This window comes from Xenopus laevis, chromosome 5S (genome assembly GCF_017654675.1).
Source record: "Xenopus laevis strain J_2021 chromosome 5S, Xenopus_laevis_v10.1, whole genome shotgun sequence".
Lineage (NCBI taxonomy): Eukaryota > Metazoa > Chordata > Amphibia > Anura > Pipidae > Xenopus > Xenopus laevis.
This window is the reverse complement of record NC_054380.1, coordinates 48,056,591-48,073,456: the sequence shown is the minus strand read 5'-3', so window position 1 is coordinate 48,073,456 and position 16,866 is coordinate 48,056,591. Positions and strand designations below refer to the sequence as shown.

Here is a 16,866-nt window from a genome sequence, read left to right as displayed (position 1 = left end):
TATGTTTTGTGAGTGCATACAAATATTAATGTGTGCTTCATAAAATCTATGCAGGCAGCAGGCATAGTCTTAATGTTAATGTTGGGTAAAACTGCTTCATCTGGATGACATTTGGGATGGGTACAGCATAAATACTGCAAATATATTACAAAGTTAAAGTGGCCCAGACACAAAAATCTGTATAATAAAATCTCCAATTTCTATTTTTTATTTAAGCAGTCATAGCTGTTTTAAGCTCATTTAAAAATCTCATCTGTCAATCAAATATTGTCTGCCACTCCTCTATGCTTTAGGCATAGAGGCGGGGCAGGCAATTACTTTCACTTTCCATTCATCACTTCCTAGATGTCATTGCTCTCCATCAGGGCCAGAACTAGGGGTAGGCAGAGTAGGCGTCTGCCTAGGGCGCAATCATGGGAGGGGCGCACTTTTAAGGGGAATTTTTTCAGTTGATTTTAAACCCTGGTTTGCTTGGCCTTTAATAGTTTTTGAATTTTAGAAACCGCCTGTTCCAAACCCCTCTTGCCCGTGATTTGTACTGAGGGCAGAGGCACTACCCACCTCCCTCTTCGCTCCTGCTGGCAAAAGTACATATTTAGGGGAATTTTGTGAATTTTTTTGGCTGCTGCTGGCACAGGTACAGATTGTGGGCAAAATGAGGGATTGGTTTTGCTGCTGGCTCAGGTATATGGGACAATATGGTGGTTGCTAGCACAGGTACACATGTTTGGGGCAATATGATGGATTCTTGGCTACTGCTAGCACAGGTACAAATTACGGGCAATATGATGAATTTTTTTTAGCTGCCTCTGGTATATGTACTGATTGGGGGCTTGGGACAGGTACATGGGGCAACATGATGGCTGCTGGCACAGGTAGCAATATGAATGGTAAAGAGGGAAATGGTAATGCATGATCGGGTGGGGGGGCACTGATTGAAGCCCTTGCCTAGGGTGCCAAAACACCTTGGCCCGGCCCTGCTCTCCATACATTTACCCGTTCTCATCACTGTTTAATTGTGTAGCCAGGGCATGCGGATGGACATTGCTCTGATAAACTTCAATCACTCTTTACTGCTGTACTGCAAGTTAGAGTGATATCACCCCCCTCCCTTTCCCCCCCCAGCAGCCAAACAAAAGAACAATGAGAAGGTAACCAGATAACAGCTCCCTAACACAAGATAACAGCTCCCTGGTAGATCTAAGAACAACACTCAATAGTAAAAACCCATGTCTCACTGAGACACATTCAGTTACATTGAGAAGGAAAAACAGCAGCCTGCCAGAAAGCATTTCTCTCCTAAAGTGCAGGCACAAGTCACATGACCAGGGGCAGCTGGGAAATTGACAAAATGTCTAGCCCCATGTCAGATTTCAAAATTAAATATAAAATATCTGTTTGCTCTTTTGAGAAATGGATTTCAGTGCAGAACTCTGCTGGAGCAGCACTATTAACTGATGTGTTTTGAAAAAAACATGTTTTCCGATGACAGGATCCCTTTAATAACAGTGCCCACAAAATGGCTCCTGCCTGCTTGCTATAAATATAAATTCCCAGACTGAAGGAAACAAGATTCAAATAATTTATATAGTGTAATTAAAGTTAATTTTGCTTAACTGATGTGATAAAATAGGATTTTGAATATTTTTTTGGGTGACAGGCCCCCTTTAAAAGAATATCTGTATCTCTCAGTGATACATTTTAATAGTATATGCTTCTTTATTTATAATTACTTAATACACCTATTCTATTTTTGTACAAACAACAACATGTACTTTGTTGTATATATGCTTTTTCCTAGCAGGCTTATGTTGGTATAAGGAGGGCCCTTGAGGTCAGGTTTTCTGGTGGACCCTAGTTACTCTAGTCCGACACTGCATTTATCCAACAGACTAATAAAAATGGAGCCTTTAAAGAAGTTTAATGCTAGTGTTTTGGTTTTACAAACTACAGAAAAGGTACAGGATAAGGCACCTCCCCCAAAAAATTACTCTCATTTTAGCTCACCCTGTCCCCTTCAGGGCTGCTATAATATTTTTACTGAAAATACAGTTGTATGCAGTCCTTTCGTACAAAGTTTTTTAATGCACAGCTGATTAAAAATTATCATTGACTTAAGAGAGTAAAGAGGCAATTTTTGATTCAAATGTGTACTTTCAGTGGTCTGCATACTCACAAGCAGCCACTGGCTTTGAGGCCACTTTTGTGGCATCTCTGGAGAAAGCACAAAAATGTTAAAGTGATATAGCTCATAATGCAAAGATAGGACACCTTTTAATTTTAAGATTATATTATGAAGTGAAGGAGGCGTTTGGCAACCTCAAGATCCACAAGAAAAGCAAGAAAACACTGGCACAGCATGGGTTGCTTCTAGCAGGGAAACCCCTTGCTCATTTATTGCGGATGCAACGTTTCGGGGCGTAACGCCTTTGTCAAGATGCTTGACAAAGGGGTTACGCCCCGAAACGTTGCATCCGCAATAAATGAGCACGGGGTTTCCCTGCTAGAAGCAACCCATGCTGTGCCAGTGTTTTCTTGCTTTTTTTATTTTATAAATAAACCCCAGTTTTCTAATAAGAATTAAGAAGCCTACAAGCAATAATTTTAATAATGTAATATACCAGGCAGCAGAGATGGGTTTATAGATACCGAGAGTTTTAGGGTACAGCATGCGTCTTGATTGACACAGCATTAACCAAGAGTAGAAAGTTAGAGAAAGTGATGCCATTGACAGACCTAGGTTTCTACTTTAAAGGGGTTGTTTACCTTCCAAACACTTTTTTCAATTCAGTTGTTTAAAGACTTTTTTCAATTACTTTCCATTATTTATTTTTTTACTGTTTTTCCAAAATCTAAGATTAAAGTTGAATGTTCGTGTCTCTGGTGGTTGAGTCTGGCAGCTCAGTAATTCAGGTGCAGACTCTAAACTGTTACAATTTTGCAAAATTTAGTTGATACATTTCTCAGCAGCATCTCTGAAGTATTAGCAACTATTGTATCATTTCTAACAGCTGCCTGTAATGAAACCCAGAGATTCTGCTCAGCAGGGACAAAGATAAGAAATGTATCAACTAAATGAATCCATTTAGAACAGTTTACAGGATCAGCGAGCCCCCTCCCAGAGCTGTTTCAGAAGGAGAGAAATGACACTTTACACTTCCATATTAGAAAAACCGTCACACATAGAAAATAGAAAGTCATTGGAAAAAGTAGTTATTTCTGGTGATATGTCTGAAACCAAGTAGTTGTTTGAAGGTGAACAACCCCTTTAAATGGTTGTGGGCACAAGCCTTTAAAGAGACGCCTGATCACAGAGAACTGAGCGAGGAGAAGTGGGTATGGGTTGTACAATGGCAACATTTTAAAGAGATGCCTGATCCCAGAGAGCAGAGTGAGAAGACAATGTACAATGGCAACATTACACAGAAACCCCTAATATACCCATCACAGTTACCTGTTTTTTCAAAACGTATAAATAAATGCCATTTTGTATGCTGCAATCCAGCTGGTTAACAGTTCTTCTCTTTCTGCATCATTTGAAATCCTGGCATGGAAGGAAGGACTAAAACACTGTTACAAATTGTAACAACTTCTCCACAGCTTACAGACAGCATTGCTGTTTAACAAATTATATTTGTTATATTTTATATAAAGATTTTTTTCAGTCTCTTTATCTCCAATGGCTCCTGGGTTTGTGGTTGAAGGCTAGTGGCACACAGCCTGTGATTAATTGGCACAAAACTGCACATTTATTTTCACGCCAAAATACACTGCAGTGTCTGTTACAGACTGACCCATTGTCGGTCAGTGGCCTTGTAGGAGGGAGTGGATGGGAATGCATCAACTTTTCTTTACCAGTAGAAAACACAGGACGATGACCTGCCCTTTGTGCCCCTAGCCACAGGCAGAGAATCTGCTGACCCACTGCTCTCTTCTACACTGAAGGCACGGCACATTTTGGTGCAGAATGCAAAATCTTGTATTTCTGCGCTAAAATCCAACCTGCATGCATCCAAGCAAAGGTAATGATTCTGGGGGCAGGCAGAGAGCAGCAGAAGAAGAGCAGCGGGACAGTGGATTCTCAGCCTGCACTTCTATGCAAGCCTAGATCCATGTTGTGTGGCCCTAGCCTAGACAATAGACAGCAATTTAGATAGTAGTTATCATACATACTGAGTAATCCTATTACCCCTTACTTTCCTTTAAACAATTAGAAGCTTGTGAGTTATTCCAATGAGCAATACCACAGGGACAGGTGAAAGCAAAAACATTGAGGCTGAAGAAGGCATCAAGGTTCACAGACTTATCGATAAGCAGGCAGAGGTTAGGGCGGACAGAAAGCAACAAAAGTCGAGAAGCAGACAAGATTAGAATCAAAAGGCTTTAAGAAATTCGTAGTCTATGCTGGACTTAGAGGATAATTTCATATGACCAAGAAACTGGTTGATGTGTTAGCATGATGCATTCAAGCAGATACACCCTAACAAAACAGAACCATGTATTCTCACATAATGTGTATAACAGTATATCCAGTATATGTGATGTGCTTGTGACTGGGACCTTGCCCCACATGGGTACCACTTCCCCCCAATTTGAGAGGCTGCACATTAGGAACCCTAGGTTATAAGGAAAATCATTCATATTTCTTTTGAATTATAACTAAATACACAACTAAACATGCTTATTTTATTGGTGTTGTGGCAAACAGGTGCCATTCCGCTTCCCACAGAGAAACCACAAGCATGACGTGTCCCCCTTGTTCAACTGTCTATTACTTTTTGCATGCCGCAACACCAATAAAATAAGGTTATGTATTTACTTACAATTGAAATGTAAAAATATAAAAGTAAGATAAAAACGGATGTCCAAAAATAATTTGCATAGGGACATCTTTAAACCCAAGAGAATTATGAAGCACGTGAAACCTGCAACAACAAGAAAAAAAAACGGAAATTGCACAGGAAGAGACTTTATTAATGTGGTTGAAGTGCTACCCTCAGCAATGACATTTCATTAAGTTTTTTGTGAAGAAATACTTGGGAGTAATCTGCACCTTCAGAAAAGATTCCATCAGATACAGTATTACAGTAAATTTCCCACTTCTCGTTTCTTCTTTGGGCAACCAAGGTGGCTCAGCCAAATATAAACAGTTTAAGGTTAATTAGCAGCATGTGCATACTGTATTTGCATGGCAAAGTGACTTGGGCAATTATAATATAATCTTGCCATTCACCGAAAGCCTTAATACTGGATATTTCAAGATAAAGGTGCTTTTTAAGATCCAAACTAAAGCTGCAGAGAATAAAATATTTGCAGATGGCAAAGGCTTAGGCCAGCATAGTAATACAGCTATAGAATCCATTATCCGGAAACCCATTATCCAGAAAGCTCCGAAATACGGAAAGGCCATCTCCCATAGACTCCATTATAATCAAATAATTCAGATTTTTAAAAAATATTTATTTTTTACTTGTAGTAATGAAACAGTACCTTGTACTTCTTCCCAACTAAGATATATTTAATACTTACTGGAAGCTAAACAATCTATTGGGTTTAATTAATATTTAATTGATGTTTTAGTAGGTATAGAGATCCAAATTACAGAAAGATTCCTTATCCGGAAAACCCCAGGTCCCAAGCATTCTGGATAACAGGTCCCATACCTGTAGTAATAAGGAGCTGTACCGTGGGGGAGAACATGGCAGGCTGGGCATGTGATCACTGGCATAAGTATACATAACACTGAAATCCTGCATGTCTCAGCCATGACATTAGCACGCCTCTATTCTTCCTCCTTACATCTGCGGTCACTATATTATTTACTTGTGCCTGCCCTGCCCCCTCTGGAGATGTCAGAGAGGGACAGACAAGCTGGCCATGTTTTTTTGCGAGAAGGCAGGTTAGGGTCAGTGTTTGAAATAGACAATGATAGACAATGCCTTTAAAAAGGGACCTGCCATCCTAAGAAATAATTACAAATACTATTTTATCATACTAGTTGGACAATTTTTTAATGAGGTTTTATTTAGGTTATAGTTATTGAGCTTTACTTTCCCCCAATCAATAGAAAATTACAAACATGAACTGTGGTTGACTTACATTATCATATCAAATATGGTGTAGAACAAGATGATGTAGTCAGATTACAATATGTTGTCAATAAATGAAATACTTACAAAATATAATCTTGCATTGACGACCACACTGAATAAGCAAACCAATAAACATAATTTCCCATCCTATAAAAAAGCTCTCAAATTAATATCAATATTTGAGAGCTTTTTTATAGGATATTTTAGACTGCTTGTAGGATTGCTATACTGTTGTATTTGTATAAGGCATTCCTGTATTGTATTTATTTACTCACTGATTGCAAATGAGCCTGCGCTCTAAAGGCAAATCTAGTACTTTTGTAGTATAAACAGCCTTTTTAACCTGGTGTCTATATGGATTTTATGGGGCAGAACACATCTCTTTGTATAGCAAAGGTTCACCTCCATGATCTGGATTGTTTGATTTGCACTCAGAAGTGTGACTTATGTAAGTGCAATAAGTTTCAAAACCTTTTAAAAAATAAAGGCAAATTACAATATGGGCGCTGTCGATGCTTTTTAATGTCTTCACAGAAAAATGAATACCCTGGTGTTGATATTGATATGCTGTTTTGAAATCAGGAATCTTGTAAATTGCCAATCCCACCAGAGAGTGGAGAAACCACATGCTGATTTTTACTGAAAATCACCATTGCACCGTATTTTAATTCATTTTACCTATGAAGCACGCATTAAAAGCACTTTGTTTGACTTAATTATAATTTATTTTGGAGATAGAACCTTGTAGAAATCACTATAGCACCTGTAACCACCTGTTGAAAGGTTTTTAATACATGGTATTTAGATGAGAAGAATTATAAAACAGGTTTAGTCAAATCAAGGCAAGTAAAATAAACTTTACTTACACTCTATAAATTTTTTTAATTGTCTCCTGCATTCTTTTGGAATCTAAAATTCAAGCATACAGGTAGCTGCCATTTGTGGAAACTGTTATTAAAGCAAGATTTGCTTTATCCGAAAATCTAATGTATGAGCCTGAATACGATGCCTGTGCACAGGCTACAAAACTACAGAGAGAAGAGGGAGGGGGCACATGGGGAGTGACAGCGACATCTAGGAAGTGCAAAAATGAAAGTGATTGCTGTGCCCCAGGCATTTAGGTTTGGAAAGCAATATATGAATGACAGATTTGTAAATAACTGTTATGAATGCTTTAACTCTTCCACTGCCAGACGATTTGGTACTTTTATTGCCAGACCATTTTTGAACATTTTCATTTTAGGGGCCTATTATTTTCTATTATTATTAAAAACACACATATCAGAAACCTAATTTATATTGGCTAGGGAGATTTTTTTATGGAGATTTCTCACTTCTCACACGTGTACGTCAAAATCTCCAAGCAGTACACTACCAAATTTCCACAAAACTGCATACTGATTTCAAGACCAAACATAAAAAAGTAGGTTTACACTAGAAAACTACACATTGTTGGAAAGAATAGATTTTGATGAATCCAATATGGGTAAATATATCTATGCACTCCAAACTACCAAGTTGCAATTCTTTCCTAAAATTATTATTTTATATAAAAATGTAAACTTTTTGAAAAATTACCTCCAGTCTACAGCATCTTATATCCCACAAATCATTAGGTAACCAGATAAAAGACCCTAAACACGAATGCTTGTGGTCCGCTGAACAGTTTGATGCCCAATATGCATAGGTTTACTTAAGTATGTGGCATATAGGGGGTCCCAAAATTAAGACAACCCATACAGTATGAGCTATCAGTTCTGTAATTCTAGATACCACAAAATCAACACATTTAAAGCATATTACGAGGGGCAAAAGAACAAAAAGTATGTGCACCCCAGAAAACCATATATTTTTGGAAAGTAAACATTCCCCAGAATCAAAAATCGGTATGCATGTCTTTCTACTCCAAAGTACCAAACCACAAAGTTTTCCTAAATTTGACAATTTTGGTAACATTTCCAAAAATCACATCAAAACTTCCAATTTGCAGCATCTTATCTGCCTCGTATCATTGGGTACCAAAGTAAAACACCCTAAATATGAACGACCAGGGGTCCACTTAACAGCTTGATGTCCAATTTGTTTTGGTTTACCAAAGTATATGGCATGTGGGGCCCCCAAGATGAAGACACTCCCATATGATTTGGCATTTCAGGTACTGGAAAAGAAAAACATTTGCAGGATTTTATGAGGGCTAAAGCTACAAAAAAGTACGGCGCTTCGTATTCCGAATGAATATGAATTTTCTTGGCTGCCAATTCGTGAACAAAGCCCCCAAAACCATATATTTTTGTAAAGTGTACATTCTTAAGAATACAAAATTGCTAAAATGTGTTTCTACTCCAGATGAACAAACTGCAAAACAACGCTAAAAAAACATAAGGAACAACAATACAAGCATAACACCACAATAAAATCACAAGAATCAAATACAATTAGGCAAGTAAATAAAATAACTGATGTCAGCGTAGTTAGAGGTCAGAATGCTTGATCACTTGATCATTGATTATTGATTAGTCACACTGTGAAATCAACAGTTTTTTTCTGAACAGAACTCTGTGTCAAGGTGAACAATCCTTTTAAGGGTTTTTTTCAACAGTGCTTTATTCAGGTCTTATACAACAGTATAAAGTAGCAGTGTGTACTTGAGCTTATACTCAGTGATGGTAGCAAGTTAGCTTTTTTTTCTGTCAGTTTCTGCTCCATTTGCGGCTTCGGGTCTTTGGCACTTTTGACTTTGTCTTGCTCTCAAACCAACAAATTGCCAATGCCTAATCAACTACTGCACACACAACATACTGATGGTAAGTCAGCTAACCAACCTGTAAACTATAGGTGCAAACCAGCAATCATACGTGTGTACTATGCATATAACCTTTAGTGTGTCTAAAAGCTACTACTGTGCATACCACCAATCGGGCCCAAGGCAGATGCTGTGCAAACCACGGGAGAAGAAGGCAGCTACCACACAAACAAGCAATCAGTACACCTGCAAAACCCTGGACCACAAGCTAGTCATACTGCTAGTAAGTAGTGGCATACAAAACCAAAGACAATGCACAAAAGACTAAAGCAAAGGTCAGATATAGAAACCAACAAACACTAGCCCAACCAACGTGCTGAATAACAATCAATGGTTGTTGCCCTGCCAAGGATTTCCACAAGCCAACAGCCATCCATACCATGCATCACAGCAAAAGCCTACAGTCACATCTGCCAAAAGGCCCTAGCAAAGGTTAGCTGTAAAATGCACCAGTGAGGAGGGAGATCCTACCTCATTGTCCAGTAGGACAAAAAAGAATGATTGTGAGGAGGAAGTCAGGAGGTTTTATAGGTCAGGATTAATTTTGACTGGCTATGGTATGTGTTCAACCTCCTTGTCTGGCAGGGGCAACACTGCCAATCAAGAGTTGACCAATACTTTTACAATCTGAGAAGTCAACTGCTACCTGGGAAACTTGTAAATCAGTGCTGTCCAACTGGTAGCCCATGGCCCCCCTTGTGTGGCCCTCCATTGAAGTCTAGCTGCTGTGATTGCTTACCTTTGTGTAAGCTTTAAAAGACATCAGACCTGAGATCATCCCCTGTGTTGTTCAGACCGTAAGTGGCCACTCAGTTCACTCCTCAGACAGACTGTATGAGCAGCACTGCCACTGTGTCAATGTACATAGTTGGGTTGAAAAAAGACTAAAGGCAATTTCAACCCCTCTTCAAATGAAACCCAGCATCTATACATACACATTGAGCCCTCCTTACACTCACATAAACTATATATACCAATATCTATATCAACTATAGATTTTGGTATCACAATAGCTTTGGATATTATGCTTGTCCAAAAAATCATCCAAGCCACTCTTAAAGGCATTAACAGAGTCAGCCATCATAACATCCGACAGGGCATTCCACAACCTCACTGTCCCAATTGTGAAGAACCACCTACGCTGCTTCAAAGGAAAGTTCTTTTCTTCTAGCGTTAAGGGGTGGCATCTGGTGCAGTGATCCTCCTTATGGGTAAAAAGGTCCCCAATCATGTCCCCTCACAAGGGCCTTTTTCCAGAGAGAGCAACCCCAAACTTAGCAGTCTACCCTCCGACTTCCGCGTTGCTTTTATAGACCCGTCGGCCGATGGTGTCACAAAAGCAACGTCTATAAAAATCTAACCAAGAAGTCGGAAGTCAGCATCTGAAGGTGAAGAGTGCGAGGTCGGCCTGTGGGTATTGGGCCAGCCCGCACATTGCTAGTGTGCAGGGAATTGTGGGGTTAGGAGTATGCAGACTAAGGACCGATGGCTGCTGATACAAAGTAACAGTAGTCAGCCAGCTCAGCAAAGTAGTCAGACAGATCAGAAAGAGATCAGGGGGCTAGGCTTAGGAAACTGTTTCATACAATTAAAAATCTACATATTTTTTTTATTGATGAATATTGCAAAGTTGCTTGAAATTGTGTTTTTGTGGGGTTCCCCTTTAGGGACTAGAGCCCAAAACTGCACTGCCTACTGCAGACGAGGCCTTACCAGGCAAATTATGTTTTCATCCCTTGAGTTTAAGCCCTTTTTATTCAAGACAGTACAGGTATGGGATCCATTATCCGGAAACCCATTATCCTGAAAGCTCTGAATTATGGAAAGGCAGTCTCCCATAGACTCCATTATTTCCAAATAATCAGAATTTTTAAAAATGATCTCCCTTTTCTCTGTAATAATAAAACAGTAGTTTGTACTTGATCCTAACTAAGATATAATTAATCCTTAATGGAGGCAAAATCAGCCTATTGTTTTTTTTCATACTTACATCATTTTCTAGTAGACTTAAGGTATGAAGATCCAAATTACAAGATCCATTATCCAGAAAACCCCAAGTCCCAAGCATTCTGGATAACAGTCACATACTTATTTGCTTTAGTAGCCACAGAATGACACTGCCCGTTATTAGACAATTTGTTATCTACTAAAAACACTAGATCCTTCTCAATTAAGGAAACTGCCAACACACTGCCATTTAGTGTATAACTTGCATTCATATTATTTCTGCCAAAGTGCATAACCTTGTATTCATCAACATTGAACCTCATTTTCCAGTTTGCGGAGCAAGCTAGTCAAATCACTCTACAAAGTAGCAGTATCCTGCATGGAACCTATAATTCTGCACAATTTTGTATCTTCAGCAAAAATATATAATACTGTTCTGTTCATCTTAGAATGGTCCTGATCAGTCACTGTGTGGAACGGTGTTTTCTTGTGACATGCCCCACTCTGACTGTGCCTACCCTACTCTATCCTACCTGTGTGTTCCATACTCTGCCTGCCCTGCCTGTATGGCATATGCTGCTTGCCCTATGCTATCTGTGTGAATTATACTCTGCCTGACCTACTCTGCCTCTATGCCACACTCTGCCTGCCCTACTCTGCCTGTGTATATCATACTCTGCCTAACCTACATTGCCTGTGTGAGCGGCATACTCTGCCTGACCTATGTTGCCTGTGCATGCTATACACTGCCTGTCCTACTTTGCCTGTGTGTGCCATACTCTGCCTGCCCTACTTTGCCTGTGTGTGCTATATGCTGCCTTTCCTACACACTGCCTGCCCTATGCTGCCTATGTGTGTCTTACTCTGCCTGATCTATGCTGCCTGTGTGCCATACGCTGGCTTCCATATGCTGCCTGTGTGCCATGCACCGCTTGCCCTTTGCTGTATGTTTGTGCCATGCACTGCTTGCCCTTTGCTGCCTGTACCGGAAGTCAGAAGCCGGCATTTGTAAGGTCGTGGGCGTTGAGAGCAGTCAGAAGAGCTCAACCCGCACCCGCCTGTGACCCAGACTACTGTGCTTCCCTTGAGTCTCCGAAGTAGGAGCTGAAGCCGCCAATGTAGGAGCCGAATCGCCAAAGCCATGGAGGAGCCAATGCCAACGAGGGTTAGCCGAAGAAGTTAAGAAAACTTGAAATGTAACAGCATTTTTTTTTAACCCCCTGTACACTTTTTTTTTATTATTCTTTATGGGAGGGGGCCTTGGTTTTCTTTCAACTTGAGGGGGGGGCTGGCCACCAAATTTTTTTTACTTGTGGGGGGGGGCTAGCCACCAATGGGTATTTTTTTTTTACTTGTGGGTGGACCTGGTAACCAATTTTTTTACTTTAGGAAGGGGGCTGGCCACCAATGTTTTTTTGTGTTTTACTTGTAATGGGGCCCAGAATTCTGATGGCAGCCCTGTGTGAGTGCCTGACCTATACTGGGTGGGTGTGCAATACCCTGCCTGACCTTTTTTTTACTGGTGTGCTACCACTATTAATGCGGGTATGGCCTTTCTGTTACATGGGTGTGTAAAAAAGGGAATGGTCAACATTGGCTTGCATAATTGGCCCTCCACCATATAGGCCAGGAAAATCATAGCTCTAAGTACCACGTATGTTGGACAGCACTGCTTTAAATGATTTGGAACAGTACAGTGGGGCTCCTTTTCTTCTACTGGAAAATACTGCCTCGGCTTTTCCTGCTATTTTACATACTGCAGCAGGTCTGAACTGGGACTCCAAATATAGGCCCTTGCATTTCTAGTACACATAGATCCAAACAGCCCATCACCAGCCCACAAAATAATGATTGTCTATGACATCTTACAGCATTCTGACGCTTGCCAGAATCCAGAGATTGCCAGTCCAGGTCTGTAGCACATAATAATTATTATGGATCACTGCTATTCTACCCAGTGTTAGGCACGGGACACCCCTGTGGTTATTTATATTCCTGAGCACAAACAATAAAGCTTATACTAGCATATTTTAACCCAAGAATCAGGAACTCGCTTAAAGAGTTTTTCTTACAGTCTCTCTCCTGCCCAAAACAACCATAAAATAATATAATTAATTATTATGATAAAGCCATTTCAAGGTATAATGGATGCATAAACACACTACATAGAAAAAAAACTCCATCCGCACACATCAAAGTCAAACATAATTAAAACATAATCTCCATGTTTATTGAACACATAGCTGCCGAATATGTTCACCTTATAAATATGAGGATAATACATACAACAACTATAAGTTTCCCTTCATTTTACACTTTAAGGTTTAATACATAGTGAATAAAGTACCCCCTCTTGAAAAATACAAGGATATTATAAGTTACAGAGGAGTTTCAGGACCATATAAAAACACGAGGCCGAAGGCTGAGTGTTTTTATACAGGTCATGGAACTCCGAGGTAACTTCAAATATCCTCAAATTTTGCAACTGGGGGTACTTTATTTATTATAATACACACGTCAGTGAGTCATGTGACATAAATGACATCAAAACTCACCGTTTATAAGGATATCATTTATAAGATGTGCATGGATTTTGTGTATTATATAACACATAATGCATTTCCCTGATTTTATATTTTCTTCTTCCCGTGAAAAATTGGGGTTCTGCTGTATTTCCACTGTGGGGCCAGTAAAGTGGGTGTTCACTATGCTACAGAACAAATTCTTTCTAAATAGAAAGTTTAACCATCAATCATATCCAAAACCTGCTTTTATTCCAATTAACAAAACAGCTTCACACACCATTCCTTCTGGCGAACTGTATCCGTAGTGTATTGACGTCAAGACACTACGTCGTTACCAAGATCCTGTTACCCTGATGGGCGTCCCGTGTTATTGTTATTTACCTGTGCTGGTGATCGTTCTCTGTGTCCGATGCGCCAGGCCGGGTGTTCGACTCCCTTGTGCTCCGGAAACAATTAGGATAAAAGACAGGAGAGCCGACGGGCTGTACTGGAAAGGTAGATGGCAGTGTGTTCGGCCTCGTTCCATTTTCAGCTACAGACCCTAAACTTCACCGGAGAGACTTAAGGGAAATCACTTTCGGGAAATGAGGAACAATGTCAAGAAAAACTCCCAGCTCTTAGTCAACGACTGGCGCTGCGTCGCGCATCCTCACAGAGACTTGCGGTTCCTCCCGCCCTCTTTTCCTGGGCACGGGGAAACTGCAGGCCTAGTCTGCTAAGTGTTGCTGCCAATGGTGCTTTCCAAGCATGATTTTTGCCGACCTACTGGTTTTGCGGTGTTCTCGCTGCACGGGATTTTTTGTGTCTTTCCCATATGTCGCAGTTTTACGTAAGGGGACAGTTTTTTTCTGGATAAAATTTATGTTTAACATTCTTCCCTATTAATAACTGCATCAAGCTCATTTTTTTACCAGCCTATACACAGAGTTCCAAGCAGGCCCAATTATTAATAGTGGACTCTTACAGTAGCCTTTCTAGAATTTAACAGATTTGTGGTTGCCACATTTTCTGAAACACTATTAAACTTCCTATATTTGTATTTGTCTTTCCTACTGGTTTCATGGTATGCTTGCTGCACATGATTTTTTGTGTCTTTTTGCATGTATGGCAGCAGTTCCTAATGTACATGAGAGGTTTTTTGTTCTGGAAAAAATTGCCTTCCTATATGTTTAAAGGAGGCAAGTAATATAGTAGGTTGCTTTTACATGTTGCTAAAAATTAACATTATCTTTAAAAATCTCCCCTTAATTAGATCTCCCTATAGATGTTCTCTGGTCCCTGTTTCAAATGAGGGGTGGGCGTGTCCTAACGGTCCCTGCCAGAAGCACAGTAGGAGGGGGACGGCCAATCACAGCCCTGCAGTCACACAAGGCCAGGCGGGCTTCAGTTTCCTATCAGGTCCTGCTAGCTGCTGTCCTGCAGTACTGAGAGCCGACAATCAAACGTGAACACTCATGGCGCCTAGCAGTGACATAACTCTTTCACTGGTTTCCGATTGGCTTATACTGCAGAGACCAGGCATTGTGGGCCAACCATTTCAATGCCGGCTTCCCTACACAGCCTGGGAATTCAGGGAGCAGGAAATGGAAGGGAAGGGAGGGATTATTAGGGTTTTTGCAGAAATACTACTTTTTAAGGACAACTAAATGAGTATAATGCACTGGTACATTCTTATTTTTTTTTTTACCAGCCTATACACAGAGGTCCAAGCAGCCCCTTTCAGGCCAGATAAATAATGCACTCTATGGACTTACAGTAGCCTTTCTAGAATGTGACAGATTCAGGGTTGCAACATATTCTGGGACAATATTAATCTTTCAATATGTTTATCTGTCTTTCCTACTGGTTTCATGGTGTACTCGCTGCACAGGATTTTTTGTGTCTTTTTTTTCATGTGCAAGAACTGTTCCTAATGTACTTGAGGGGTGTTTTTGTTCTGGAGAATATGGCCTTCCTATATGTTTAACATTTTTCCCTGTTAATAACATTGCATCAACAGTGCTGTCAACATTTTCAGAGTGCACAGTCCGGGGGGGGGGGATTTTCGGGTATGTGACGTCAGAGGAACTGACATCATGCAAACTACTCCTGAAAGGAGAAGGAAAGCCACGGAGACATTTTATTGGCAATAGATTAGCTGCAATAGTGCAAGCTAGAATGCTATATTTATTCTGTAGAATGTTTTACCATACCTGAGTAAACAGCTCTAGAAGCTCTCTGTTTGTTTAGAATAGGAGCTGCAGTATTAATGTGGTGTGACATCACTTCCTGCCTGAGTCTCTCCCTGCTCTGGGCTCAGATTACAGTAGAGAAGGGAGGGGTGGGGGGAGAGGAGCAAACTGAGCATGCTCTTGCCCAGGGCAATGAGGTTTAAGCTGAAGGCAGGAAGTCTGATACAGAAGCCCATGTGTACACAATAGAAGGAAAGAAATGCAGTGTTTCTTTTGACAGGGGACTCAGAGCAACATTACTTTGGGGGTTTACTGGTATATTTAGATGGACCTTTCTAATAAGGCTTACTTAGTTTTAACCTTTCCTTCTCCTTGAAGCCCAAGAAACCACACAGCGTATGCACACTTTCCTGCAGCTGATGTCACTGAATTATTCTGCGCATAAGTGGCGGAATGTTTTGGAGTGACGGGAGACCTGGGAACAGACTGCAAATTCTGGCAATTCCAGAAAAAAATTTGGGGGGGTGGCAGTTGATAGGTCTGCATCAAACATATTTTTTTACCAACTTTGCCATACAGGCAAACCTATACACAGAGGTCCCAATAAATACTGTCTATGGACCGTAGCCTTTCTGGAATTTGACAGTGTATAAGAGCCCTAAAAGGCACTAATAGAATTACAAACTTTTACCAGTTTAGTTGCATGTCTCTACACTCTTTCCAGTTAATGAATATCCCTCTTGAGGAGAGGGGCCCAAATCTGCACTATACATTCCTTTATGTAAAGGTAAATTACAGGGTTTGTTCATCTTTAAATTAACTTTTAGTATGATGGAGAGAGTGATATTATGAGACAATTTACAGTTGGTTTTCGTTGTAATCCGATTGTTCGGCCCTAGGGGCCCTGGTGCCAGGGTTCGGCAAGTGGTTGATTGGGTAGACAAATTATTGGGTGATGCTGCGCATGTCCCAGCTGTCTTAGTACATATTGGTCCTAACAACAAAATTAATGGTAGATGGAAGACCTTAAAGAGTGAGTTCAGGGATCTAGGCTCTAAAGCTGGCCATAAATTATAAGATCCGCTCGTTTCGCTGATATGCCCACCAACGCAGGGCTATACTCCGAACATTCGGCCCTAGGGCCGAACGATCGGATTACAACGAGGAGCAATGGGTTCTGACTGGTCGATCAACTGAAAAATGAAACCTTCTCGATATATATCGTGGCCAGATATCGATCCAGAAGACCCGTCGGAAGCCCCCATACATGGGCAGATAAACTGCTGGATTGATCTAAAGGACCAATATCGGCAGTTTTAAATCCCATG

General features: G+C 40.4%; 1 protein-coding gene across 1 annotated transcript in view; it reads right to left on the bottom strand.

Annotated features, from left to right (window-relative positions):
• The window catches only part of LOC108717881 (interferon gamma receptor 1), a 75,598-nt gene extending 61,200 nt beyond the window's left edge, over nucleotides 1-14,398 (bottom strand). The window contains exon 1 of the mRNA XM_018265300.2: nucleotides 13,749-14,398. Within this exon, the coding sequence (XP_018120789.1) occupies nucleotides 13,749-13,893 (145 nt within the window). The 5' untranslated portion in view covers nucleotides 13,894-14,398. The remainder of the gene's footprint in view (nucleotides 1-13,748) is intronic.
• Between the last annotated feature and the right edge of the window lie 2,468 nt (nucleotides 14,399-16,866).